Consider the following 17574-nt stretch of genomic DNA (forward strand, 5'->3'; position numbering starts at 1 on the left):
AGTTTAAAATAGTTTAACAACATAAGTAGAACTTTGGCAAATTAATTACCTTTTCTTTTTAGGTGGGTCTCTTTCATAGTCCACAAAATCAAAAACTAACTTAGATACAATATCATCAACAACTTGATACTGGTTACTCTGTGCAAAGTTTCTGTGTTTCTCACTCAGAAGATGCTAAAACAAAACAAAAAACATCATTAAACTGTATTCAATAATTGTATAAATTAAATAAAAAAATAATTCCAAATCAAATAAAGAATCCCTGTCATATAAATGTCTCTATCAGTTTTGTATGTATCTACTCTGACAACAAACACAGAACTGCCTTGGCAGGCACTGTTCCTCAGTCTGTAATCACTGCACTTGGGAGGCAAAGGGGGGATGACAGCTGTGTGTCAGTTAACACACAGCTACTACCTCCCCTTTAATAAACCAGCATAATTATTGATTCTATTCTGAATATCTTTATAACCACAGATTAAGTGTAGTTCTTACCCCCCATCAAAAAATCTGTCTCTGCAATGGATGGAGATCACAGAAAACTACAACTGCAAATGCAGAGACTAAGAGATTGTGTGGTGTACAGTGAACATCACAGAAGACGTCAAACGGTTGTAGAAGGCAGAGAACAGAAAGTCTGCTGTAAGATGGCATCCCTACAAGTGACAGTGTAAACACTTACAAAGTCTCAAAGATAGTTGTCCAATCATGAGCGGGGCAAGGACAACATCAATATGCATGCTAAGATGGAAGTAGCAATCTCACGAGGCTCCAACCCTAGACAAAGAACTACAGACAACTAAGGACTGCTGAGGGTAGAGTAGTCTTCCCCAGAGAAGAGAACACTAATTACCTTACACAAAGTGGTCAGCCTGATAGTGTATACACACAAGTAATGTTTGCTGGACTGAATAGAATATATAAATAAACCAACACTTTTTTTAAAGAGAGCCCACGAATTTTTGAGAGACAGCAAGTGGCAGTAGTTGGAATGGGTGGGAAATGGAAGGGGAAATGATGTATTTATTATTTTAATTTAAATATTTTCAAAGAGACCTTTTCTCAGCTGGGTGTGGGTAAGCACACCTTTAATTACAGGAGGATCTTTGTGAGTCTGAGATCTATAAAGTGAGTTCTAGGGCAGTCAGGGCTGTTACACAAGAAACTCTGGCTCAAAATTAACCAAAAATAGAAAAAAGGAAAGACCCTTTCTCAAGATAAAAAGTTAAGAACTACCTTTAGCAACCAGTAACATACTAATATTTTATAAAACATCTTTTCACCCACTGCTGCATATAATTACCAAGGTAGGACTTACAGAATTAAATGAAGTCTTTTAACCTAATACACAAGAATCTAAAATCTATAAGAGTCTAGACAATAAGAGTTTAAAAAAACAATCTACTGGGCTAGAGAGCTGGATCACCAGTTACAAGCGCTTACTGCTCTACACGTGTCATATGTTCGCATACGTACTTATGTAAAAGTAAACCTTAAAAACCCAAAATCTATGAGAAATGCTACAAAATATACATATTACAATTAGACTCATTGTTGAAGAAACATCCAAGTATGAGCAAGCAAATTATCTCATTACCTACTGCTCCTAACAGAGGAATTTTTAGTCTTAAGAGTGGTTAGAAGGAAACATAAGCTCAGCATGTAGCACATGTCTTTAACTCTAGCATGTAGGGACCAGAGGCAGAGAGGCCTTCCTGTCAACATGACGAGTTCCAGACCAGCCAAGGCTACACAGTGAGACCCTGTCAAATAAAATACAAACAAATTTATAGTATGAAACTCACAGGAAACAAAGTTCCTTGCGAATGAGTGAGATCTCCAGGCTAATTCTACCATTTGTCTGTCAGCTGATTCAGGATATTGGATCTAAAGCCTAGATCTGGGAGTGGTGGCCTACGTCTAAAATCCCAGCATCTGGGAGGCAGAGGCAGGAAGATCTCTGAGTTTGAGGCGAATCTGGTCTACAGAGCTAATTTCCAGGACAGTCACAGAGAAACCTTCTTGGGGGGAAAAATCTAAAAATCACACCTTAAAGTTCATTTAAACTCTGTGAAAGAAAAAGAACCATTTATTTATTTATTTATTTATTTATTTATTTATTTATTTATTTATTTATTTATTTATTTATTTATTGGTTTTTCGAGACAGGGTTTCTCTGTAGTTTTGGAGCCTGTCCTGGAACTAGCTCTTGTAGACCAGGCTGGTCTCGAACTCACAGAGATCCGCCTGCCTCTGCCTCCCGAGTGCTGGGATTAAAGGCGTGTGCCACCACCGCCCGGCTAAAGAACCATTTATTAATTTTAAGTGAAATTTCAGTTTTACATAGTTCCTCTCTATATCTAAAGATTTTTTTTCATTACTTAGGTATTGATTTAAATGCTGTCTGTCCCTTCTCTAACACTCTAAGTCAAGCAATCTTATTTATTATTTAATTCTATTTTTGTGTCTGGGAACTGAACCCGCAGTCTCACATATACAAAGTCTATGTTCTACTACTGAACTACACAGTCTAATACCTTTCTCATCATTTACTACCATTGTATGTTCTAGTCCACATAACTTGAACATTCTAAGCTAGAATTAGAACTAGAAAAACAATTAGCTTTACATCATCTTTCATAATTCATGCCCATTACCTGTATCCAGACTGTCCGTACCCCATATACTCAGCCTTTCCTGGTCTCTGTCTCTACATGTCATGCTGTACTCACATTTGTTTACACGAGTACATATACTAATGGCTAAATTCTATATATGGGAAGAACATAAGAGGCTTCTATTTCTGAGACTGTGTGATCTTGCTTAAAATTATACATTCAAGTCCACCCATATATAGTGGTATATTATTTGTGTTTTAATAAATAAAGCTTGCATAAAGATTAGAGGGCAAAACAGCCATACTAGTCAGCCATACAGGCCAGGAGGTGGTGGCACACACCTTTAATCCCAGGACTTGGGAGACAAGCAGCTGGAACTCTGTGAGCTCAAGGCCACCCTGGGCTAAACAAGATTGAATCTGTCTAAGAGAAATGGAGCTCAGGCAAAAGTGATGCCAACTCTTGGGATCATATACCTTTAATCTCAGTATCAGAGAGGTGTAGATAGGAGCGATATGGCTAGGCAGAAAGAGGACTATAAAAGGGAAGAGACAGGAACTCACTGGAGTGTGGAGTCTGAGGACTCCTGGAGACAGGATCTTGCCCTTTCAGTCTGAAGATACAGTAGAGGTAAAAGGTTTCTCTAGTGGTTGGCTGCTTTGCTTTTCTGATCTTCAGGTTGAACCTTGATATCTGTATCTGGATCTTTACTATTCTGCTATAATCATGTCTAGAGTTTGTATGTGGGTTTTGGGGATCAATCTTAGTTCCTTTATAAGCACATCACTGACAGCCATCTCCTAAGTCCTCAAAAATATTTGCTTATTCAGTCTCTTGGCATGTGTAGAATCACTGTGAAATTCAAGGTTCAAAAACAATGTACTTTTTCTTTCCAAAGATCATATTATGTAGTCCAAACTGGTCTCAAACCCAAGACCCTTCCTTTAGCCATGTCTCCAAAGTGCTGTGATTACAAGAGTGACCTACCCAACTCAGCTTTAGTTTAAATTAAAAAACAAACAACAACAACAACAACAAACCAAAAAAACCCTTAAAGTCATGATTTTTAATTTTATTCTCAAATTGTGGCAACCAGTGAACAACTTTCCTGCTATTCTTAATACTTTCTGAATATCACATTAGAACCTCAAAATTCTAGATTATTCTGTTCTTACAATGCCAACTAATTTCAGAAAGAAAAAAAAAATCAATGACCGTAGTTTCAAAACAATTAGAAGGAAGAAGGAAAAAATTTAAGAAACTATCTTCTGAGTCAATTCAATTTTAAACCAACTATATTTTCTCCTTTATTATGTAAGTAAAACAAAACAAAGTTAAATCCCTGGTAAGTATTAATATATTTTGGGTTACAAAACAAACTCTAATTCATCTAAGATGAAGTCAGATGCTTTATGAATCAGTATTTTCAGGCTTAATACTCCATATTTCCAACTATTCTCTCTCTCTCTCTCTCTCTCTCTCTCTCTCTCTCTCTCTCTCTCTCTGAGTCTCTGAGTACAGGTCTTGTCATATTGTTCATGTCGTATAGATTATGCACTCAAATATTCATCCTGCCTCAGCTTCCTGAGTACTTGAAACTAGAGAGGTGTATGTTGTACACCAGTATGTCTATCTACTCCTTTAAAAGTTAAGAATTCAAATAATAACTGCGATGATTAATAAGCACTTGCTATGCACTAAACTCTAAGGCCACATGGACAGATTGTCAGTGATTCCAAAGTTCTTATTTTTTAATCAGCTTACAAACTTCAATTGTCCTCATTTTTAAAAACTACCATCATCTAACATGTTCTTACAAGTCTTCTGTAATTGCTCAGACCAAAATACTTTTCACTTATCTGCCACCTCTCAACCCAGGATCATATAAACCCTCTCAGCCTCATCCCTGAAGTGCTTCAACAGCCTGGACTGTGCCTTAAGAACCCCACCGCGGCTTGGTACTGACCATCATCTTGTACTCTGACTCTCTCACCCAGCTCTGGGCGCTCCCTTGGCCGATTTCTGTCAGTATTGAGAAATTTGGTTACCTAACTTCTCTGTAGTTCTACTTAGACATTACTTAGGTATTTCTTTGCCAAGCCTAAATAAAAAGCAACATCTCACTCCTGCTCTGTTTGTACTTGCACTGACCTAATGCTATTACATAGATTTTGTTATTTTTATCAAGTAGTTATATACTAAGTGCTCAATAGACAGCAACAGAATGAATAAAAAGTATTCTTTTCAATGTTGATTTCCTTCCTTGGGTTCTTAAAATTTCAACTGCTTCAGGCTAAATTTCAGTGCTGATGCACATGTCCATAATGTGTAAAGCTCTGAGTCCCATCCCTACGATAATCATTAAGCAAGAGCTAGGTTTCTACCAAAGAATATCTTTCCATCATGCTCCAAAGTAAAATCAGAACAGTAAGGCAAGATTTAAACATAAAAATGTTTTTATGCTTTTAGAAATACCAATCCAAGTGTAAAAATGACATTTACAGTTTCGAGATCTTCATATTTTTGTAAGCAGCATTCACAATATCCTTTTTTTCTCTTTTCCTTCAATTGGAGTTGAACTGGGGTTCCACCACATTTATCGCCATCTGTATTAATTCTAGTAATAGAAATATATGGTAACAAAATTACTGCTAAACTCAATGAATAACTTAAAAATTTATTTTCTTAAAATAAAACTGTCATATGCAGAATCTGCCATAATCAGAGACTTGTAAAAGCAAATATCTTTAAGGACATTTCAAGAAATATAAAAACAAAAGTAAGGGCTGCTCTGAAGAACAGTTCAAATGGTCAAGAGAAATAGGTTTCATATTTGAGCCCATTTCTTATCTAACATTTTCTAAATAATGCAATTAGATTCAGACTAAATGTAGCAAAGAGGCATTACAAATATTCACTGAAAAAGCAAGCACACATAACACTACCATGGTACAATATACGATACCCCAAGTGATTATGAAGTGAAAAAAAGAAAAACAATAATAATTGAGAATCTAAATAGCTTAAATAGCATTTCTTCAAAAAATAAAGTTTCAAGCCAACCTGGGTTTAGGCTGAGCTTGCTTCTGGATGCTGGATGGCTTATCTATGTCAAATGGGCTGCAAGGCTTCTGAGTAGAGCAGTTTATGGAAGGCATACTGGTCAGCTGAAGGTAGAACGGTCTGTAAGACCTAAAGGAATAAAGACAAATATGTGAGCTTCTCTGGAATGAAAGAAAGGTTTTAAAGTCTTGTATTTCAAAAGTATGTAATTCACCCCAATCTAAAATAAACAATTGAGACTTGCTAGGGGTCATATTCCTTTCAAAGAATCAATTTGTAGGCCTGTTCTTTTCTTTTCTTTTTTGGTGTGTGTGTATGTGTGCAGGGATTCAAGACAGGTTTTCTCTGTGTAGTCCTGTCTATCCAGGAATTCAACCAGGCTGGCCTTGAACTCAGAGATCTACCTGTTTCTGTCTCCCCAGTGCTAGGATTAAAAGGTGTGTGCTGCCACCTGGCTTGTAGGCCTGTTCCTTTACATTTAAAAAACACTTTTTAAAAATGAAAATAACTTTTTCATACAATATTCTGATCACAGTTTTTCCTCCCTCATCGCCTCCCAGATCCTCCCACTGAAAAAACATCATTTAAAACATACCAAAACATCTATCACCTTAACTTTTGAAACTGTACTGTTTAGCACATTAAGCATTAACTTGTGGAATCAACTACGCCACCCTCTACATCAGTGACCTTGCTAGTGATGCAGCTCTTTTATGTTTTAGTCACCCCAGCCACAGAATTATTTCTGTTGTTGCTTCATAACTGTAATTTTGCTATTGTTATTAATTGTAATGTAAATACTCATGTTTGTCAATGGTTTAGATGACCCCGGTGAAAAGGGTCAAGGGTTGCTGTGACCCACAAGTTGAGAACCACTGCTCTAGATAGATACTATTTGAAACTGCATGGTTTAGTCATATTAAGCATGAGGCTGTGAAATCACTCGAGTGCTTACCTTGCAAATTTGAAAACCCTACTCATTGAACAATAACTGTTTCCCTCAAGGCCTCTGCTGACTCAGTGATTGAAATCTGAGTATTCTGAATGCTTTATTAGATACACGGGCTAATGCAACTTCTTAGGATGATGTCCGGAAGGCTAATCCGTGTTGTGGCATGCTGGAATTTCATTCTTTAAAACATTTTATTGTCAGAACACACAGATCTGTATCTTGCACACCTCATATATCTACACATTTGCTGATGGACTGGGGTTGCTTATACCTTTTGGCTATTTCTATGTTTCTGATATACATATGGAACCACCCTAACTCTAAGTCTCACTCTGATTTGGATATGTATTTCTCTAGTATATTTTATTTTTCTTTTGGCTATAGGGATTATTTTTGTATTCTGGATACTAACTCCATACTATATATATGACTTGCCTTCTTCCATTTATTGGGTAAATCTTTATATTACTGTCTTAGGGCTCCTATTGCTATGATAAAACATTATGACCAAGAGCAACTTGAAGAGGAAAGGGTTTATTTTCGCTTACATGTTCTAATCACAGGCCATAATGAAGAGAAGGCAGAGCTGAAACTCAAGGCAGGAATCTGGTGGCAAAAACTGAAGTAGAAGCCATTAAGGAACACTGCCTATTGGCTTGCTGCCTGTGGCTTGATCAGACTGCTTTTAAAAAATCATTATTTATTTATTTATTTGTTTGTTTATTTATTTTTAGAGATAGGGTCTCACTGTATTGCTCCAACTGTCCTGGAACTAGCTCTGTAGATCAGACTGACCTCAAACCCAAAGACACACCTGTCTCTGCCTCCCAAGTGCTGGGATCAAAAGTGTGTGGTACTACTGCCTGGCTTTTTATCATTATTTTTAATCTATTTAATTTTTACTTATTTGTATGTGTATAGGTGCTTGCCTGAATGTACATCTCTGCATCATATACATGTAGTGTCCATGTAGGCCAACAAAATGCATCACATCTCCCCGGGACTGGAGTTGCAGACAATTGCTAGCTGCCCTGTGGGTGCTGGGAATTGAACCCTGGTCCTCTGGAATAGCAGCCAGTGCTCTTAACCACTGAGTCAGTCATCTCTCCAGACCCAAGCCTGTTTTATAAAATCCAGGACCACATGCTAAGGCAGAGTTATCCACACTATTAAATCTTCTAGTACAGTCTATGATTATAGGATATCTGACCCATTACTTAATTTTGTGGCAGGATCTTGCTATGCTGATCAGAACGGACTAGAATGAGATCTTCCTGGGGCATGTTAGGTTACCATCAAACCTAGAAGAAAAATTGTACTTTTTCCTTCACAATAACACATTTGCAATTTTATGTATCGTAAAGATTTTATTTACTTGTGTATGCATGTATGTGGGTGTCAAGAACACCAGAACAGGGCATCAGATCCCTCAGCACTGGAGTTACAGGTGATTATGAACCATTCAACAAGCATGCCAGGAATTAAACTCACATTACCTGAAAGAACTGCCACCATTCTTAACCACTGAACCATCTCTCCAGTCCCGTAACACAGTTTTAAAAAGAAGCTTTCAACTGTTTAGTCACCTCAGTGAAGACCCAAGAGAATTAAATACACTTGGCCAAAAAGGTAAGAAAGCAAAGAGGAAGTAATCTAACTTAGCTCTGTTTGTTGATTTCATTAAGACCATCTCAAAAACTGTAAGAGTTTGGGAAGCTATTACTGTAGACATCATATTTAGGTTTTATGTTTCCAAGCAGTATTAATAATCCCCCCCACACAATTATAGAGGAATTTTTTTTTTTGGGGGGGGGGTTTCGAGACAGGGTTTCTCTGTGGTTTTGGAGCCTGTCCTGGAACTAGCTCTTGTAGACCAGGCTGGTCTCGAACTCACAGAGATCCGCCTGCCTCTGCCTCCCGAGTGCTGGGATTAAAGGCGTGCGCCACCACCGCCCGGCTCTATAGAGGAAATTTTTAATGATTGTCCAAACTAATGATACTGAATTTAGCCGGAGAGATTATCTAAAATAATAAAAGAGATGGTTTTATGATTAGTCTAGAGCAGATACTCTGAATCTACATAGGATGAAACTAAATTCAGTTGAACATAAGTGAATTAATGCTCTAGGTACACATCATCATCATACAAGGGAAGTAAACATATTAATAGAAATAAGTCTAATGAGATTTTCTCTGTAGTACCAACTCTCCTTCCACACACTGGGCTTTGACACTTACCGGTTCACATCTTCAACCTTTAAAAAAGGCTTTCTGAGTCTCCCTGCTTAAGAAGAGAAAACCATTAGACACTTGCAGACTCTACCTATAGAGTAGAAAGGTGTAGCCCTAAGGCAATAATATTTTCCAATACCACCACCCCATATACCAGATCTATCATATTCTGAGAATTTGTCTGGGTCTGTAAGACAGACTGTCTCCACTGTAGCCCTGGCTGGGCAGGAACTGCTCATACTCCAGGCCTGGTCTGCAGTGTTGGAGTAGACAGGTGCCATTATAGCCAGCCATACAAGATTCTTAAACTGAATGGTGCTGATATTTTCACACTGCAAAACTATCTCAAAGCATTGTCTTATATTTATCACAATGGGTTAGATCAATATGTAAGAGCTAACCAATAAGAGGCTGGAACTAATGGGCCTGGCAGTGTTCAAAAGAATACAGTTTCCGTGTAATTATTTCGGGTAAAGCTAGCCGGGTGGCGGTGGGAAGCAGCCCTGCCGCTCATATTACAACAGGTTTGAATAATTGTTTCTCCTGGAACCCTACTGAGTTTTAAAAAAATGTTCTTGAAAATATTAATTTGGGGGTTGGAGAGAAAGTTCAGCAGTGAAGATCACATAACGGTCTCATAGAGGACCAGAGGAGTCCAGTTTCCTGCATCTATGCCAGGTGTAACTCCAGCTCCAAGGGACCCAACAACCTCTTCTGGCTTCTTCGGGTACTTGTACTAATGCACTCATAACCCCTTCCCACACACATCATAAAACAAGTATCTTGCCGGGCGATGGTGGCGCACGCCTTTAATCCCAGCACTCGGGAGGCAGAGGCAGGCGGATCTCTGTGAGTTCGAGACCAGCCTGGTCTACAGAGCTAGTTCCAGGACAGGCTCCAAAGCCACAGAGAAACCCTGTCTCGAAAAACCAAAAAAAAAAAAAAAAAAACCAAGTATCTTAAAATACAAAAGCAAAATCCAAAACAACCACTAACACAGAGTAGGGTAGTGGTGAGTGCCAGGCTGTCATAGAATTCGTGTCCTAAAATTTACTAAGAAATCCTCAAATAAATCATTTAAAGAACTACTGACTATCTTAGAAAATCTTTGCAAGTATGTATATTTGGATATACTGGAAATTGACTCCAGGGCTTCATGTATCTGGGATAAGGCCCTACTACAGAATTAAGCATTCCATGATGGGGTAGAGTCTTCTGTTTTGTGTTGATTTCATTGGTTAAATAAAGAAACTGCCTTGGCCCTTTGATAGGACAGAAAATTACGTAGGCAGAGTAGACAGAACAGAATGCTGGGAGAAAGAAGCCAAGTCAGGCAGTCGCCATGATTCTCCCACTCCAGACAGACGCAGGTTAAGATCTTTCCTGGTAAGCCACCTTGTGGTGTTACACAGATTATTAGAAATGGGTTAGATCAATATGTAAGAGCTAGCCAGTAAGAGGCTGGAACTAATGGGCCAGGCAGTGTTTAAAGGAATACAGTTTCCGTGTAATTATTTCAGGTATAAAGCTAGCCGTGTGGGCGGCCAGGCGCCAGGAACGCAGCCCGCAGCTTCCCACTACTACAATCCCAAACTTCAATCTTCATACATTTTTTTTTCTGCTCTCTAAAAGAAAATTAAACATTGTTACCAGAATACTTACTTCTTGCCTTTTGTATTCCAGTACCAGCTTTTTTTCCCTTTAAAAAAGAGAAAAAAAAATGCAGTGAAAATACTGGGTTTAAAAACAGCAAAAACTGCACAGACAATGGTTCAGTACTGTCAAGCGAAAAAAAAATCATAGGAAAAAGTACTATATCAAAGTGGGTGGTTATTTTTCAAAAATCTTGCTTCTTAAAATTAGTTGAGTCAAATACACTGAACACTATTCAAGAACTAAAGATCTTGATCATTATACAGAACTCAGTCCTACTTGACATTCTTTACTGGGTACTTGTATTGAACACAGGGCCTCGCAGTCCTAGCTCTATTTTCAGCCCTTACATTCTAGGTTAAGTCTTAGCCTTCAACATATGAAGAAAAGGGTACAGTTTAGAGCTATGAGAAACAGATAGTTATAATCCGCTGACTATAACAAAACTCTGGACACCATTCAATAAGCAACTAGGTAGGCATATAAAATTTTTAAACAGGAAGCAGATTGTGGAGATTGTGTCAAATGTGGACCTCCAGTCATAAAGGTGTCTGAGTGAATGACTCAAATATTAAACTAACTCTGGACTGAACCAGCTACCTAGGCTGTAGTGGGCCTGAAAAAGCAAGCTCCACAGGAGCAGGAGCGGATCCAGTCCAGGGCCAGAGCAGACCTTAGACAGCAAACTACACAGGAACAGGTAGAGGGGAGCAACTGCTAAGCCAGTGAACCAGAGTCAGAGATCGCTGAGGGTCCAGATGTCAATCTGGGACCTTCAAGGGAGTAGACCTAAGCCAGGACCCCTGTGGGTCTGGGAGTGAGTCTAGGAACTCCGAGGAACCACGCCTGAGCCAGGACCTCTTCAGGTTTGGGTGAGAATCTGGGACTTCCAAAAGAGTACGCAGGAACCAAATATCTCTGCAGGTTCAGGTGTGAGTCTGGGACCTCAGAAGGAGTACACCTGAGCTAGGACCTCTGTGGGTCTGGGCGTTGGTCTGGGACATCAAAGGGAATAGGCAGGAACCAGAAATCTCTGTGAGTGCAGACATTGGTCTGGGACCTCTGAGCCAGGTCCTCTGCCGGTCTGGGCGCATCTAAGCCTGGGAATTCATGAAAGTAGACTGGAGCCAGAGTCCTTTGCAGGACCAACCCTAGCCTCTGCAGGAATGGATCCAGACCAGGGACATTTACAGAAACAGGTCTGAGCCAACAACCTAGGCTAGAGACAGCAAATTCCAAGGGAGTGGAACAAGCTCCTGAGCACTGAGCGACCTCTGAGCGACCTTCAGGAAAACGGAGTGACCAAGGGGGGGGGATTAGACCCCTGGCACTGACTGTACCACGAGGAACAACCATCGGAATCTTGGATTCACTGGCACCTGGAAGATTAATCAATAGAATCACAGACAGCCCCAGAAAAAGAGGAGTAGAAAAGGTGAGAACACACACAACACCACAAAGAGCAACACGACACCAATAAAGCCTAAAAGACCCTACAACAGCAAGACTTGAACAACCAAATATAGATGAAGCAGAAGAAAATGACCTAAAAAATAATTTCAGGAGAGTGTTTGAAGCTCTTAAAGAGAAAATGAGAAATTCCCTCAAAGAAATGAAGGGAAAGACAAACAAAAAAATTGAAGAAATCAGCAAATCCTTTAAAGAAAAAGCAATCAAACATAATGAAAGAAATTATTCAAGACTTGAAAACTGAAAAAGAGACAATAAAGAAAACACAAGCAGAGGGAATTCTAGAAACAGAAATCATGAGAAAACCCAAAATATCCATGAAATATGGAACACCATGAAAAGGCCAAATCTAGGAATAGGTATAGAAGAAGAAGTTCAACTTAAAAGCACAGAAAATATATTTGAAGAAAACTTCCCCAACCTAAACAAAGATATGCCTATGAAGATACAAGAAGCTTACAGAACACCAGACTGGATAATAATAATAATAATAATAAAGTCCCCTCACCACATAATAATCAAAGCACTAAACATAGAGAGTAAAGAAAGAATATTAAGAGCTGCAAAGGAAAAAGGCCAAGTAACATATAAAGGTAAACCTATCAGAATTACACCTGACTTTTCATTGGAGACAATGAAAGCCAGAAAGTCATGGTCAAGTGTTATGCAGACATTAAGAGACCAGACTACTATACCTAGCAAAACTTTCAATCACCATAGAAGGATAAAACCAGATTTAAACAATACCTAGCCAAAAACCCAGCCCTACACAAAATCTAGAAGGAAAACTCCAACCCAAGAAAGTTGGCTACATTAACAAAAACACAGACAATTGATAGTCTCATAGCAGCAAATCACAAAGAAGGGGAAAACACACAAATTAACATCACCAACAACGAAAACTAAATTAACAGGAGATAGCAATCACTGGTCATTAATATCCCTTAATATAAATGGACTCAATTTACCTATAAAAAGGCACAGGCTAACAGATTGGACACAAAAATAGAATCTATCCTTTTTCTGCATACAAGAAACACACCTAAGCCTCAAAGAATATTCCAATCAAATGGACAAGCAGGTGTAGCTATCCTAAGATCTAACAAAATAGACTTCAAACTAAAATCAAAAGAGACAAAGAAGGTCATTTCATATTAGTCGCAGGAAAAATCCATCAAGAGAAAATTTCAATACTGAAAATATATGCCCCCAAATACAAGGACACCCTCATATGTAAAAGAAACACTCTGAATCTTAAATCATACATTAAACCCCACACACTAATAATGGGAAACTTCAACACTCCCCTCTCACCACTAGACAGGTCAGTCAGACAAAAAAATGAACAGAGAAATAAGAGAACTAACAGATGTTATGACTCAAATAGACTTAAGAGACATCTATAGAATATTCCATCCAACAGAAAAGAATATACCTTCTTCTAAGCACCTCATGGAACCTTCTCAAAAATTGACCATATACTCGGTAACAAAACAAACCTCAACAAATACAAAAAACTGGAATAACCCTATGTACCTTATCAGATTACCATGGTTTAAAACTAGAAGTCAACAGCAATACTAATTCCAGAAAACTCACAAACACATGGAAATTAAACAATGCTCACCTGAATCATCAATTGGTCAAGGAAGAAATAAAGGAAGAAATTAAAGACTTCCTAAAATTCAATGAAAATAACCACACAACATACCTAAATTTATGGGACACAATAAAAGCAGTGTTAAGAGGAAAGTTCGTATCACTAAATGCCTACATAAAGAAGCTGGAAAAATCCCATACTAGTGAATTAAAGAACATTTGAAAACTTTAGAACAAAAAGAAGCAAACTCACCTAAGAGAACTAGATGGCAGGAAATAATCAAAGTGAGAGCTAAAATTAACAAAATAGAAACAAAGAAAACAATACAAAGAATCAATGAGACAAAGAGCTGGTTCTTCGAGAAAATCAACAAAATAGACAACAGACATCGAGGAAATATAGAGACTCATCAGGTCATATCTCGAAAACCTGTACTCCACAAAATTGGAAAACTTAAAGGAAATGGACAACTTTCTGGATAAATATCACTTACCAAAATTAAATCAAGACCAGATAAGCAAATTAAACAGACCTATAACTGCTAAAGAAATAGAAACAGTCATCAAAAGTCTCCCAACCAATAAAAGCCCAGGACCAGATGGTTTTAGCTCAGAATTCTACAAGATTTCTCCTCAAATTATTCCACACAATAGAAACAGAAGGAACATTGCCAAACTCTTCTTATGAGGCTACAATTACCCTCATACCCAAACTACAGAAAGACATTACTAAGAAAGAGAATAATAGACCAATCTCACTCATGAACATTGATGCAAAAATACTAAATAAAATACTGGCAAATCGAATCCAAGAACACATCAAAACCATCATCCACCATGATCAAGTCGACTTCATCCCAGAGATGCAGGGATGGTTCAATATACAAAAATCTGTCAATGTAATCCATCATATAAACAAACTAAAGAATAAAAACCACATGATCATCTCATTAGATGCCCAAAAAGCTTTTGACAAAATACAACATCCCTTTATGATAAAGGTCTTGGAGAGAGCAGGGATACAAGGAACATACCTAAACATAATAAAGGCAATATACAGCAAGCCAACATCAAACTAAATGGAGAGAAACTCCCAGTGATTCCCACTGAAATCAGGAACAAGACAAGGTTGTCCACTCCTTCCTTATCTATTCAATATAGTTCTTGAGGTCCTAGCTAGAGCAATAAGACAACAAAAGGAGATCAAGGGGCTACAAACTGGGAGAGAAGAAGTCACATTCTCACTGCTTGCTAATATGATAGTTTACATAAGCGACCCCAAAAATTTTACCAAAGAACTTCTACAACTCATAAACACTTTCAGTAATACAGCAGGATACAAGATTAACTCAAAAAAAAAAACAAACAAACAAAAAAAACTCAGTAGCCCTCCTATAGACAGATGATAAATGGGCTGAGAAAGAAATCATGAAGTATCACCCTTCACAATAGCCACAAATAGCATAAAATATCTATCTCATAGTATCTCTAACCAAACAAGTAGAAGACTTATATGACAAGAACTTTAAATCTTTGGAGAAAGAAATTGTAGAAGACACTAGAAAATGGAAAGATCTCCCATGCTCTTGGGTAGGTAGAATTAACATAGTAAAAATGGCTTCTTACCAAAAGCAATCTACAGATTCAATGCGATGCCTATCAAAATCCCAGCAAAATTCTTCACCAACCTCAAAAGAAAGGTACTCAACTTCATATGGAAAAGCAAAACAAAACAAAACAAAAACCCCAAAAACAAAACTCTGTATAGCTAAAACAATGCTGTACAATAAAAGAACTTCTGAAGGCATCACAATCTCTATCTTCAAACTCTACTACAGAGCTACAGTCTGTACAAAACAGCTTGGTATTGGCATAAAAACAGACAGGAGGACCAATGGAACAGAATCAAAGACCCGGATGTTAATCCACACACCTTCAAACACCTGATTTTTGACGAAGAAGTAAAAATATCAAATGGAAAAAAAAAGCATATTTAACAAATGGTGCAAATGGTGCTGGCATAACTGGATATCAACATTTAGAAGAATGAAAATAGAGCCATATCAAGTCCAAATGGATCAAAGACCTCAACATAAAGCCAGCCACATTGAACCTTATAGAAGAGAAAGTGGGAAGTACAATTGAATGCATCGGCACAGGACACCAATTCCTAAATATGACCCCAGTAGAACAGACACTGAGAGAAACAATTAATAAATGGGACCTCCTGAAACTGAAAAGCTTCTGTAAACAAAGGACAAGGTCAACAACACAAAACAACAGCCTACAAAATGGGAAAAGATCTTCACTAACCACACATCAGATAGCGGTCTGATCTCTAAAATATATAAAGAATTTAAGAAATTGGTCATCAAAAGATCAAATAATCAAATAATAAAAATGGAGTACAGAACTAAACAGAGAACTCTCAGAGGAATCTAAAATGTCTGAAAGACACTTAAGGAAACGTTCAACATCCTTAGTCCAGAGAAATGTAAATCAAAACAACTCTGAGATTCCATCTTACACCTGTAAGAATGGCCAAAATCAAAAACACTGATGACAACTTATGCTGGAGAGGTTGTAGGGTAAAGGGAACACTTCTGCATTGCTGGTGGGAGTGCAAGCTGGTACAGCCCCTTTGGGTGTCAGTCAGTGTGGCAATTTCTCAGAAAATTAGAAAACAACCTTCCTCACGACCCAGTAATACAACTTTTGGGTATATATCCAAAGGATGCTCAATCGTGTCACAAGGACATGTGCTCAACTATGTTCATAGCAGCTTTGTTTATCATAGCCAGAACCTGGAAACAACCTAAATGCCCCTCAATGGAAGAATGAATAAGGAAAATGTGGTACATTTACACAATGGAGTACTACACAGCAGAAAAAAAAAAAAACCACATCTTGTATTTTGCAGGCAAGTGGATGGAGCTAGAAAACATCGTTCTGAGTAAAGTAACCCAGATACAGAAGACAATTATCACATATACTCACTCAGAAGTGGTTTTTAAACATAAAGCAAAGAAAACCAGCCCAAAAATCACAATGTAAGAGAACCTAGACAACAATGAGGACCTAAGAGAGACATACATAGATCTAATCTACATGGGCAGTAGAAAAAGACAAGATCTCCTGAGTAAATTGGGGGTATGGGGACCTTGGAAGATGGTTGAAGGGGAGGGGAGAGGCAGGAAGGGGAACAGAGAAAAATGTAGAGCTCAATAATAATCAATATATAAAAAAAAGTAACCTAGCTCCATCTTTCTCACTAGAGAAACAACAAAAGAGGTCCCAGGAGCCCAAAGATGCCTCAGGATTTTTTTCCTTTTTTCCTTCCAGTCTGTCCTAAGGGTGCATTCCAGGTATAAATGTAGAATGGACAGTAGTGTGGGTAGTGTGGGAAATCCCCAGTTTCTTACTGGAAGAGCTGGGGAAGGGATCTTTAAATAGAGGTTTCAAGGAACAGGCTGGAGAGAGGAATCCCCAACTCCTTGTATGGATCTACATGTGCGACGGTTATAACTCAACATTGCACATGTTATCAATAAATCCAAAGTACAAGACAGAAAGGGCTTTGGAAATGGAACTAAGATTCAAATCACTGCTCAAACCTCAGACTAACCCATATGTAGTATGTATATAAGACAACCCCTAGACGCATGCAAGTCTTTGAAAACATAACAGATTTAAAATGATCTGGTAATTACAAAAGTAAGAGAGAATTCACAGCCTGTGAACAAAAACTGGATGGCTACATCTGTTAAAACAACAGTAATGCCAGGCACAGGGGCACACACCTTTAATCACAGCACTTGAGAGGCAAAGGTAGGTGGGTCTTTGTGAGTCTGAGGCCAGTCTGATCTACGTAGTGAAAAAAACACAATAATAACAAAAATAGCAACAGCAAAAACAAAAGCAGCTTTGTCTAACTATTGTGATAGATATGGAAAATTCACAACACTGGCAGTACCTTAGTCAAAACTT

At 38.1% G+C, this 17574-nt stretch overlaps 1 protein-coding gene across 2 annotated transcripts in view; it reads right to left on the reverse strand.

Annotated features, from left to right (window-relative positions):
- Dbf4 (DBF4 zinc finger) overlaps positions 1 to 17574 on the reverse strand; it is a 38573-nt gene that overhangs the window by 2669 nt on the left and 18330 nt on the right. The window contains exons 7-11 of one of the 2 annotated variants that reach the window (XM_057758651.1): positions 10528 to 10564; positions 8872 to 8914; positions 5682 to 5810; positions 5121 to 5235; positions 50 to 174 (exon numbers count right to left, since the gene is read on the reverse strand). In XM_057758651.1, the coding sequence (XP_057614634.1) occupies positions 50 to 174; positions 5121 to 5235; positions 5682 to 5810; positions 8872 to 8914; positions 10528 to 10564 (449 nt within the window). Of the gene's footprint in view, positions 1 to 49; positions 175 to 5120; positions 5236 to 5681; positions 5811 to 8871; positions 8918 to 10527; positions 10565 to 17574 lie in introns of both variants that reach the window. The other variant, XM_057758650.1, reaches the window with a different exon arrangement.

The sequence above is a fragment of the Chionomys nivalis genome, chromosome 26 (genome assembly GCF_950005125.1).
Source record: "Chionomys nivalis chromosome 26, mChiNiv1.1, whole genome shotgun sequence".
In the NCBI taxonomy this organism is placed as follows: Eukaryota; Metazoa; Chordata; class Mammalia; order Rodentia; family Cricetidae; genus Chionomys; species Chionomys nivalis.